The 12,073-nt window shown below is 50.4% G+C and overlaps 1 protein-coding gene across 3 annotated transcripts in view; it reads left to right on the forward strand.

The window, feature by feature from the left end:
• Positions 1–11,575, forward strand: part of LOC102688750 (plakophilin-3) — a 37,212-nt gene extending 25,637 nt beyond the window's left edge. For all 3 annotated transcript variants that reach the window (XM_069181485.1, XM_069181484.1, XM_069181486.1), the window contains 8 exons: positions 1,354–1,516; positions 2,250–2,367; positions 3,085–3,252; positions 4,451–4,633; positions 4,781–4,934; positions 5,414–5,609; positions 6,128–6,215; positions 9,093–11,575. In XM_069181485.1, the coding sequence (XP_069037586.1) occupies positions 1,354–1,516; positions 2,250–2,367; positions 3,085–3,252; positions 4,451–4,633; positions 4,781–4,934; positions 5,414–5,609; positions 6,128–6,215; positions 9,093–9,131 (1,109 nt within the window). In that variant the 3' untranslated portion in view covers positions 9,132–11,575. The remainder of the gene's footprint in view (positions 1–1,353; positions 1,517–2,249; positions 2,368–3,084; positions 3,253–4,450; positions 4,634–4,780; positions 4,935–5,413; positions 5,610–6,127; positions 6,216–9,092) is intronic.
• Positions 11,576–12,073: the final 498 nt, after the last annotated feature.

Raw genomic sequence — 12,073 nt, forward strand, 5'->3', positions numbered from 1 at the left:
TTTATTTATCAAGTGCACGACAATGCAGGGTGCAGCAGTAGTTGCTGGCTATGAAATGTCTTTTCCGTGAGCTCGCAAGAATCACAAAATTGAGGTTATGAAAATGAGGTTACATAATAATAGATGTAATGGAAATGGAATAAAACTCAATATGAGTCGAGCTGCTGTGTGTCCAGGGTGTGTGCAATATATACAAGTAGTGAAGTTATGCTGAATACAGTGAAAACTGTGTCCATGTAGCTGTTACAGGTGATTTGCTAAAGGAGCTGCAGGTGGGCTACTTTCTTCTTTTCCAGGGTGTCTGCTTGCAGGCTCCCCTCCTTTCGGTTCTGGGCGGTGGTTTGTGTCGCTGGTTTTCCTTCGATGGAAACGGTGCAGCCCAGGAGTAGAGTTTGCCTAAGCTGGTCCGTTGTGGTGTCCTACAGAAATGGGGTGCAGGAGACATCAGGAGTTGCCATGCAACCTCAGCGGTTGAAATATGCGGATATTTAAAAATAAGCAAACTAGCAGAACGTTTGAGGTATTGGGAAGGGAGTAAAAGAATCCCTGTGATTTGACAGTGGAGTTTCAGCTGGTGCGCAAGTCCTTGTCGTTCCACACCACCGCTGTCATAACATGACAGGCAGAGAAAAGTGTTTCGACTCGTTCGTTGTTGAAGTGGGCACCCAGAACGTCAGAACATTCTCTCGGGAGTCTGGGTGATGACAGGAGCTGTCTGAGGACACTGATCTGAGAAATCGTTACCTTTTAGAGAAAACCCCAATTAAGAAAACACCATTTTCTTTTACGTCCGCTGGAGTTCACACCTCTATTTTACCTTTGCACTTGATGATTACAATACGTAAACGTATATGCTCATTGGATTAATTGCATTTTAAAAAATAATTTCTTTAGTTTTTTAAGAAAACAATGAAATTATTAAAAATTAAACGTACTGTGTTTTTATGATCTGGAAACGGTTAAGGGCCTAGAGTTACAAATTAAGAAAAATCCTTTTGATTAGTAAATTGATTGGCATAATGGGAAGGAACACCAGCTGACAAAGGTGTCCCTCTAGCGTGTGAGCCCTGCTCAGGAGTGACTCCCGGGGCTCTGTTGACCTCTCGGCTCTCTGTTGTTGTCGCCGTGGCCCCCCGGGGGCCCTGACCTCTCGGCTCTCTGTTGTTGTCGCCGTGGCCCCCCGGGGGCCCTGACCTCTCGGCTCTCTGTTGTTGTCGCCGTGGCCCCTGGGGGCCCTGACCTCTCGGCTCTCTGTTGTTGACGGCGTGGCCCCCCGGGGGCCCTGACAGGAAAGGGACTCCCACGCCCTGACCTCTCTGCCTGTCCCCCCCCCCCTCCCTCCTCTCTCTCCAGGGATCCTGTGGAATCTCTCTTCCAAGGACAACCTGAAGGACAAGCTGGCCAACGAGGCGCTGCCAGACCTGACGGAGCAGATCCTGATACCCCTGTCGGGACCCGGGGAGACCCAGAGCCCCTCTGAGGCCGACATCTTCTACAACACCACGGGCTGCCTGAGGTACCTCACTCTCGCGCACCGCGCAGCGAGGGGTGAGCCCCCGCTTCACAGCTCACCCCCTCCGCCGGCGTGATCCCCATGTGAAGCGCTGCTTGACTGGATCATGAGGGATCCTTCTCGATCCATACACCAGTCAGCCGCCACTCCCTGGGGCTTCAATCATAATTAATCATTATAATAACTCCTTACACTTATATAGTGTTTTTCTGGACACTCCACTCAAAGCGCTTTATAGATGATGGGGATCCCCTCCACTCCCACCAGTGTGCAGCCCCCCCTGGATGATGCTCCAGTCCTCTCACACACATCAGCTCTCAGTGGGGAGGAGAGCAGAGTGATGAAGCCAGTTCAGAGAGGGGGGTTATTAGGAGGCCATGATTGGTGAGGGCCAGGGGGGAAATTTTGGCCAGGACACCGGGGTAACACCCCTAGTCTTCTCGAGAAATGCCCTTGGACCACAGAGAGTTGGGACCTCAGTTTTACAACTCATCTGAAGGACGGCGCCTTTTTACAGTATAGTGTCCCCGTCACTATACTGGGGCATTAGGACCCACACAGACCACAGGGTGAGCGCCCCCTGCTGGTCCCACTAACACCTCTTCCAGCAGCAACCTTAGCTTTCCCAGGAGTCTCCCATCCAGGTACTGACCAGGCTCACACTGCTGAGCTGACCCCTTACTCCGCCCCCTGACCCCTGACCCCACTGCCTGTAACACTCCCGCTTCCCTCCCAGAAACCTGAGCTCCGTGAGCGAAAAGACCCGGCAGAGGATGAGGGAGACACCTGGCCTGGTGGACGCCCTGGTCAGATACACCCAGAGCTCCCTGGAGAACGGGAAATCCGAGGACAAGGTGAGATGAGAGAGCGCTTTGGGAAGAACGAGGGGTGGGGCTGACTACCAGGCTCCAGAGTAAATGAACAGCTTTGTTTTACCTTCAACCAGATTTCACCCTCAGCCATGGGCTGGGCAGCCTGGATCCCCAAGTTATTTACCCTCGAGTTACTGATTACCCTGTTGAAGTGATAAGGGCTGCTGCTCTCTGCCCCCTGCTCTCACTGCTGCACACTCTTTCCAAATGTCTTGCGTCCGCAAGGCACCCAAAGCACCTCACACAGCCTGCGGGTCTGCTTTGTGGGTTCCCCCAAGAGGCGGTGCAAACGCAGAGGTTGCATATCCCAGATCCCGGTGTTCCGTGATGAATGCCTGAGAACGGCTCGCCCTTCGCCTACGAGGAAGGCTGGGAGACGCCCTGTGCGCCGCGGCCACACCAGCTGCCATGCCACGCCCACTCGGGCGGTTTCCTCTCCCCTGCCACCCAGCTCCCCGTCCAACGCCATCTCCCTGCAGGGCACGGACCAGAGTCGGTGTCGGCTGCAGGGGATCTCTGCCTGTAGCTCGTGGCCCCTGCAGGGTTCTGTAAGAGAGCCATGTTGAGCTGCTCAGCTTCTCCCCAGCTCTCCTCTCCTGAGCCCTTGAAATAAACACAGCCGCCCCCCCCTGTGTCCCAGTCTCTGGCTGGTGGCTCAGAGCGCCGGCTCCCTGGTTAACGACCTGTCTCTGCCCCCAGGGGGTGGAGAACGCGGTGTGCGTCCTGAGGAACCTGTCCTACCAGCTGTACAACGAGATCCCGCCCTCCGTCCTGCAGCGACTGGAGGGGCCGACCCGCGCCCAGGCACGGGACCCCCGGGGCAACGCCATCGGCTGCTTCACCCCGCAGGGCAAGAAGGCCAAGGAGGTGGGGGGTCAGAGAGTTGTGTGTGTTTGTGTGTTTGTGTGTTTGTGTGTTTGTGTGTTTGTGTGTTTGTGTGTTTGTGTGTAACGGCTGTCCATACTCCTATACCCTCTGTATTTCGAAGATCAAATCCCGATGCAAACTGAGTTCAGGACATTTTCACTTGGCCAGGATGTGGATCTTTCTATGTAGTGGTTAGAAATGCACAAGGGTAAGAACACATTAGTGACCACAATTAACACATCACAATTTTTCAGCAGAACACAACGTTTAATAATAGACCCACCTTTAGCAATACGCTTAGCCAGTCGTGGGTCTGCATTAAGCAAATTCAAACTCACTCTGTGCTAACTGGCAGTAACAATAGACCTTTCAGATGAAGAAAAACCTATCCTTTCGATCCAAAGGATTGAGATGGGCATACAGCAGTCCAGGTGTTCATAATAAAGAGGCCCAGATGGTTGTCCCAGACTCCTTATGCGCGTTGGCAGTATGCGGATATTTCAGGATCTATTGGAGCAAAACAGTGAAGGTGGGGGGTGCGCATTCTACCATGTGCTCGTCCATGGAGGGAGCCATCTTGGGTCGCCTCCGGGTCAGCTCAAGGATGCATGGTATTGAACTGACACTCCTCCACACACGCGCCAGCCAATAGGAACCCAGGGAAGGACATGCACTGAGCCTAGGGTAACATGAAACACTTTGGACAGATGAAGTTAACCCTTCGTTGCCTAGATAAATTGTAGGGTGCTGTTTCATAAAGAAAAGTGCCTGTTAAAGGTGGTTATGTTTGCGTGTTCCCTCCATGAACACGTGATTTCTTCCTAGCTCCTCTAAACTGCCCCCCCCCAAGTTTGGTCTGTAATCCTCATCAGCTGACTGGAAATGGCTTGAATGTCAGCTGCATGTCTCGCACACAAGAAGTAGACAGTGGAGACATTTGGTGGATGTTTTCCGTGTTGTTTTTTTGCTTTTTTTGCTAGGAAAAGGACATTTTTCCGAATGTGAAATGTATTACTACTGCTAGAGGAAAGGGAATTAAAAAGGATTGTTATTTCAGGGAATGACTCAAACGTGATGTTTCTCATCCTCAGGATGAGTATGGAAGGGGGGGATTGTGGGAATTGTAGTTTATCGGCAGCGATGTCAGCGTTGAGTGGCAACGCTGACCTGCCCTGTGCTCTCTTCCTGGCCCTTGCAGAGACAGTACCAGGCCCTCCCCACCTTCACAGAGGTGTCCAAGGAGCCCAAGGGACAGGAATGGCTGTGGCACCCCCAGGTGGTCGGGCTGTATAACCAGGTGCTGCAGCGCTGTGAGATCAACACCACCACACGTGAGGCAGCTTCTGGGGCTCTGCAGAACCTCACCGCTGGAGAAATGAGGGTACGGCACTGACGACCCCCCAATTCGTACTGGATTCCATGGGTTCCATGGGTCATTAATGAGAGGGGAAAATGGATGCGGCAGTTTTTAAAGTTTCACACAATACAGTACCCGTGCCATTAACAGGCCTGTGTGTGTCTCTCCCAGTGGGCAGGCGTGCTGAGCAGAGTGGCCCTGGAACAGGAACGCATGATGCCAGTGATTATAGATCACCTGCGGTCCAACAACGACACAGAGCTGCGCTCTCTCACGGGCTTCTTGAGGAATCTGTCCCTCCATACGAGGAATAAGGATGACATGGGTAAGTCCTTGATGCACCTCATTCCAATCGGTCAGCAGCAGACACCCATCAGATCACCGGGCTCCGCCCCCTGGGCGGAGACCAAGTACTGTGCCCCGCCCCCCCATGAGCGGAGAGCATGCCATGCCCTGCCCCCTCATCAAGCCCCACTCAGTGGGTGCTGACCAAGCAAATTACTGAGGTCCCCAGCCCTCATTCTGCTTCAGACCACTAGTTAGTGCCCTCGGTTACAAGATCTGACGGGACACAGGCTAGGAAACGTGAGAGGAACCTTTATCAAAACGTTTATAGAAGTGGGATGTGCTTCTCAGTTTTGATTATTCAGATTAATTGTTGCATGTGGTACTCTCATTCTGTACTTGTCCTACAACGGTATCTCCTGAAAACAAACCCATTGTGTACCCTGCATACCACAGATACTCTGCTTTCAAAGCAAAGTCTATTGCCGTTTTTTTTTAATTGTCTTTCTTTCTCCTCAGCAACAAAAGTGGTGAACACTCTGGTGTCCAAGCTGCCCAGTGACGGCCGCCAGAAGCAGCCGTCCAGCGGTGTGGTCATCAACATCTTAGCCACCCTTAACAACCTGGTGATGGGCAGCTCTCTCGCTGCCCGCGACATCAACTTCTTCGACGGGGTGCAGAAGCTGGTGGCCATCAAGACCTCTCATGACAACAGGTGGGTTCAAGAGACGCCCACTTGGCCACTCGCCCACTCCTCTTCCTGTTTGGACTCACTGTTCTCTCTTCACTGAACCCAGCCTCCATGTGGAAAGGATGAAAAAAAAAAAACCCAAACAGATTGTTTTGGCAATTTTGAGGTGTAACGGCACATGCTGGTTGGTGTAGAGAAAAGTAACTTGTTTGTTCTGAAAACATGTTTCTGCATATTTACATCTTAGAAGCATAGTCTTTGTTCCTTTGGCTGAGATCAATTCCTTTGTTCTATAATCCTATTAGAATACAAGGGCTGAACTCCCACTGTGTTTAACGTCTGCAGGGAATAGATTGCATGTACCATACCTACGGAGTTCGTCACCTCACCTCCTTCTTTAGGGGAAATGCATCATCGTCTCATGCGCTGAGCTACTTGTGCAGCGCAGTCATCTGTGCTGGAAAGTGTGTTTAAACCACTCAGCTGGCCCAGGCCACCCCTCGTGATTTCGCCTCACACCCTGTTCCCCTCCTCTCTCTCAGCCCCGACAGGGTGAAGGCAGCGAAGGCTTCGTCCACCTTGCTCACCAACATGTTTCTTCACAAGAAGCTGCACAGCGAATACAAGAAGGTGAGGCTTCCATGGGATTGGGGCGGGGCTTGTCGAGCGGGGGAAGAGACTGAACCAGGATTGGTTGACCTGGGGGCAGGGCCCATCAATCGGGGGGGGGGGGGGCAGAGAATTTCATGGCCCTGGGTCAGGGCTGGTTGATCTGGGGGTGGGGCTTCCATAGAACTGGGGTGAGGCTGGTCAATCAGGAGGAGCTTTGCTTGGAACTGGGCCAGGATTGGGGGTGGGGAGTCTATAGGTTGGGGGTGGGGTAGGGTTCAGGAGTCATGGCAGATACTTCCATGGAACTAGGAAAGAGCTGGATGATCAAGAGAGTTCCAGATGACACCTTCATCTTCACCTCCAAATATCTACTTTACAGTTGTTTAAACTCAATTCGTTCAGGGCTTTAATGCGGATTTAAGATGCATAAGAAAACCCTGCAGAATTGCTCCGGGCACTGTAATTTTTAGCTTATCTTGAGTACCGGTGTATTAAATGTCAGGCTTATTTGCTTTTATGAAACGCACACCTCCAATGCGCTGGCCAGGGGTTCAAGAGGGAACTTGTGACAAGCTTAAGCCCCTGGTCAGATCAGGGCCGGATTTAGGTGTTCGTAGGCCCTGGGCACCTTCACTCCGAAATGTGCAGAAAGAGGGGGAAACGCCCATTGAATGACGTTGATGGACATGACGCACTTTAAACTCTTCTGATGCTGAACCCCGTGATTGATGGAGTGAGTCAAGCGATCATCACTTCGAGTTTCTAGAACAGGCGCTAGATAGCGTAGGATTATTGATCTGGAGCACCGAGAGTCGATCGCAAGCATGTTGTTCCAGCGCGTTTTTCATCAGTCACTACTGTTTCCCTCCTTCATAGGCCCTGGGAAATTCGGCACTGGGTGAGGTGCAGCTTCACGTGTTAAGAACTGTTCTCCCTTTCGGACAGGTTGACAAACCAAGGTCCCAGCCATTGACGAAACCCTAGTTCATCCTCCACAGTCTCTCCAAATCACTTGGCGTAAACCTTAGACCGTCCTTCCTGTGCCCTATTCCCCACGTTCTCCATTCTTACCTGTCCCCATCCATGTTCCCCTGATGGTTCCATAGCCAACTTAACGTGCAGATGGTTCAGGTGGGCGGCTGCGTCAGGGGGCGCAGGCTGCAAAGGAACAAGTACAGGTCTGTTCCCCGCGAGAAGAGAAGAAAACAGTCACGACGTTTTGGCTCTCGAGCCAGTGGAGCCCTGGAGGAAGGCTCCACAGCCGAAACGTTGTTCCTTTTCTTCTCTTTCCAGCAGGGAATAAACCACCGCTTGTTCCCTTGCTCTACAAAATGGCCCCGCGGGGCTGAGCAGGATCAGGGTGGAATTTCAAAGCCTCTCGTGCCTCCAGAGGTTCAGCAGAATCTGACAGAAGCGCCCGTGTTTGTGGGTGCAGGAGGGTACAGGTGGCGAGGAGGCGTAGCGCCTGCTCGGACTGGGAGAGGGAGAAGGAGAGACGGGGTGTTTTTTTTTTTACAAGTGGTTCTGTGTGCCATGTGAGCGGTTTGGCCTTGCAGAGGTCCCTGGGGCGCGGCGCTGCGCTGTGCGTCTGTTTTGAAGGAGGTGTGCTGTTGCCATGGCGCCGGCCCCACCTTGTCCCGGAGCAGCTTGGTTCTGTCAGGAATGTGCAGGCTGTGCAGAGCATTGCACAGGCCCGCCCTGCCTCTCCCTAAATCCCCCCCTACCCCCCCCCCGGGCGCCGCCCACTGTCTCTCTGTAGGGCTGCACCTCCCAGCTCCCCCTCCTTCCTCTCTGTTGCGCCCTCTCTCTCTCTCCTGCGCGCCTGAAAACAGTTTCGCTTGGGGCAAAGGGGTGATTTACCGAACGATTAGCAGAGCAAGTCTGAACAGCGGTAGAACCCGTCTCCGGTTTCTTTTCGGCTTTTATTCTCTTTGAACGAGATCTCGCAAAGCGGTGTTGCGTTTCTCTTGGGTTTACGTGTGAAAACCAGCCTGTTTCTTCTCCTCCTGTCTCGTCCTCGGGGGTTTCTCCAAAAGCCGTGCGAATGGTGTCTCGTGGTTAGCTGTCTTCGCACAACCCTCGTGCAAGAGCCCCGGCTCATTTACACGTCGGAACACAAGACTGAAATCCTCATCTCGGAAGCGCTGAAAAGACCCCCTCGTCAAAAGACGAGCTCTACTGAGAAACCAGTGCCATGGTTTCCCCCATAAGGGGGACGACACTGTTTGACTTTTGTTGAAATTATACACCACTACAATTTTTTCATTTACTGGTTTTAAGATTTTCTGTAGAAAACGGGTTTAGTGTTTAAAAAAACAAAACAAACAATTTTAAGCAAGTTCTTGAAGCTCATTGCAACCTGGGCTTGTTGCAGTGTAGCTCCGGGTTCGAAACTCCCTGTGCCTCCCCCTCTCTGCGTGCACCCAGATGAACTTTCCTGCTGGAAGGAAATCTGCTCTCCATTTCCACTGCGTGCTGCTTTAGATAAAATCGCCCCCCCCCCCCCCCAAACATATGAGCAAGGAGTTTGTAGATGGATTATTTTTCTTAGAAATACTTGTGTGTCCAGAAAGGCAAGACTATTTATCAATAGGTGGGGGGGCAGCTCAGAATTCACACAGGAACCTCCTGTCGTACTGGTGGTGTTCTTCACCACCAGTGGAGGGCGTGTCCTCCGGGCTGGACGACCGTCTCCCCAGTCTCCCCAGAACACAAGATGGCTCGGTTCGGACCTGGATCCATCACCTGTTATGTCCTGAAGCTAAGGAAAGAGCAGCAGGGAGGTGCTGAATGTAGCTCTCCATGCTGCCTCTCCGGTGCGTGGGAAAAGACTCTCTCTCTCTCTGTTACGCCATACTGACTAAATACCTTGTGCGTCTCTCTTCTGTCTTGCAGAAAGGATTCACGAAACAAGACTTTCTGGATACATATTGAATCACGCCTCCTGTTGCCATGATGATGTTTGTTTTGTATTCGCGGATTTTTCTTGCCTTTTTTTTTTTCTTCGACTACTGCTATGATGGACACAACAGCCCTGGATCCTGGTCTCTCCCCATCAGGGAGAGAACCCAGCACCCTGCCAGCCCCTACACCCCGTCTGTGCTCCTCTCCTGGGATTTGACTTTATAAGAGAGAACCCCGGCGATAACGACCGGATCTTCTGCGGTGCTGTATAGTGTCTTCCCCTCCAGAAACTGAAACTCTGTAAAAGTGTACAGAGCAATGAGACGCAGCCCAGAGGAACACCAGCCAGATGGTGCTCTCGCCCGACAGTGGCGTCAGTTAGCATGCAGATCGCCCTTCGTGGGCTCGTAGTTTGAAAAACAGGTCCCTTACTGCAACACACTGCTGTGTGTGTTCTGCTGCAAGCCCCGAAGCAGAGGAACTCCAGGCACTTTGCCTGCCTTGGCCTGTTTTTTGACAACCGCTATTTGCAGCAAGATAAGACCTGGACTTTGACCTGGTGGCTCCACTCCGATTGAGCTCCTGCAAGGCCACTCCTGCCTGCAGTAACTGGAGATGGATTGAGCCGAAGGGCTTGTGTCATTGCAGGACGTTCCCGAGACCAGACTCTACTGGGATTGAAGGATCATGGCACAGTCTCCTGTTAGATAGGAGACTGAACAGCGATGGGGTTGGCACACCCTCACTCTGCATCATTAATATAAACTCTGAACTGCGACTTTATATTACTAATGAAAACAACCTGGCTTTGAAGCCTGTGTCAGTAACACCCCTTCAATGGCTCACATTTTCATCATTAATATGATTTAATGGACTAAAAATTCATATAACTGTACTAAGAGTTCTAACTTCTAAGACTTCTGCCTGTTGTAACATAGCCTGCAGTGCCACTCGGTGGATACATGATGTAAGTTTGCCTCGTTTTGAATTTTAAGCGTGTAATATGAGAGGGTATTTTCAATGGTAATGGTAATTACCATAGTAATTAAAACATTTTTACCTATGAACAGTTTATAGGTAGAAGGAAAGGGAAGACCAGGCGACATGGGGTCCGAGCTGCAGGCGGGAGCTGATATTGGCGAAAGCCTGGCTCGGAAAAGTCAAGACGGGCGTGTTGTGCCTTACAGTTCTCAGCATTTCTGAGAAGCTGAACCATGATAAATGCAATCATCAGCTCTCTGAGGTTACAGTACCTCCTGGGCACGGGCCTACGCCACACTGCAAACTGTTAGATTGTGATCTTTTTATATATACAAATGTAATTTTTTTAGATTTATTTTTTTAAAGGAAAGCTGCATGTGTGTGCGTGAATTGCTCTGTGAAGCTCGTCCAGAGGGAGACGGCTGTAGCCCTGCGTTGGGGAGGTTGAATTATGAGTCTAATTATGTAAATAGCTTGCAAAATTAACACCTCTGGGTTAAGAAAGATTTGTTTTTATCTACCTTGTGATAAACCAGTGCTTCTTTTTAACTGTCGATTTCAGGGGGGGGGGGTGGGAATGTAAATTTTGATCCAATGATGAGGTTCGTTAAGGTAATTGGAAAGCTGAACTGGGAACGCACTCCACAGCTGTAGAGCCCAGGCTGGGGGTTACTGGTTACTGTCTGCAAACAAGAGACTGTCATTGCAGTTGTGGTTATTCTTGTTTTCTGTTGGATGAATTATTTCAGCCCCTTAGAATTAGTGTGGCTGGGCCTGAATCTCTGACATCATTTTAAAAATAACCTCTTGCACCCCTGACATCTCTTCCTCTGCTCGTGACTTAGCAGTTGCTCCTGAGAGAGTGGACTGGCTTCTGCTCAGTCTGCACCTGGTCTCTCCTGTGCAGAGAGTTGAAGCACCAATGCAATGCGTTTCAGAGAAAGGGTGAGATTATTCAAATGGGTGTTTATTTTTGTATAGATTTAAGATGTTTTTTTTTTGTTTTTAGGTAAAGAAATTAAGTAATCTGGGATATATCTGGCAATAGTTAATTAAGTGCTCAGATTCCTGCTGAGTGGATCTCGTCTCTTCTTGTCTAGTAACATTTGAATTAACACAATGAAATCTTGCTCTGGTGCAATGGGGTTCATGCTGTTGTAGGGGGGAGAGAACGTGCTCTTGTTTGTGCACACGTGAGCAAACAGAAGTGCATATTTCGAATGCGATAATAGTCATTCACCTCAAGAATCGCACAACAAAGGTACGTGAGATACAGCCGGACACACAACACAGGAACCCAGGCAGCTCAGGCCACTGCTGTGTGTCCTTCAGCTGCGATTGCACCCAAGATTTCGGTCTGCTTGCCTTTGTAACCGAATAATGTCGATCTAGGTTTTAAGCACAGCATTGGCTACCTGTTGCGTCGTAGCCTACTGAAAAACGCACGTCTGTACAAATACCAAATGTATTAAAGTTTGTCTGGAATTGGAAAATAGCTTTTTCTTGATTTGTCAGCGTTTTTAATTAAGTTTCAAAGTACCGTTGTACTAAGTTTAATGTTTTATTACAACTGCCCCTCCATACAGTCACTATTTAGATGGTATGAGTCCGAACTGATTTTAAACATTCTGAACTAAAGGAATGCCTTCCTTGCGCCAAGCACAGAAATACACACTGTACCTTGAAATAATGTACAGCGCAGTTTGCTGTATAAAATATTATTATTGCTCTTGCCTGAACACGTCTGTGCTCACTGGGATTGGACTTGGTCAGCTGGTGTTAAGGGGTTCCAGCAGGGCTGGTGTTATGGGGGTGGGGGGGTGCAACTGCACCCGACCCCAGAGCTAAGGGGGTCCCATTGCCAATGTCATTAAAATGACAACTTTTTTTTAAGAAAAGACCATCCATAAAATAAACGAATGGGAGTTCGTACGTCAGGGGTGCGAAACCCGGTGTATTATCCAATAGCAAAATTAGTCCGGCGTGTTTTA

This window comes from Lepisosteus oculatus, chromosome 21 (assembly GCF_040954835.1).
Source record: "Lepisosteus oculatus isolate fLepOcu1 chromosome 21, fLepOcu1.hap2, whole genome shotgun sequence".
NCBI classification, from domain to species: Eukaryota; Metazoa; Chordata; class Actinopteri; order Semionotiformes; family Lepisosteidae; genus Lepisosteus; species Lepisosteus oculatus.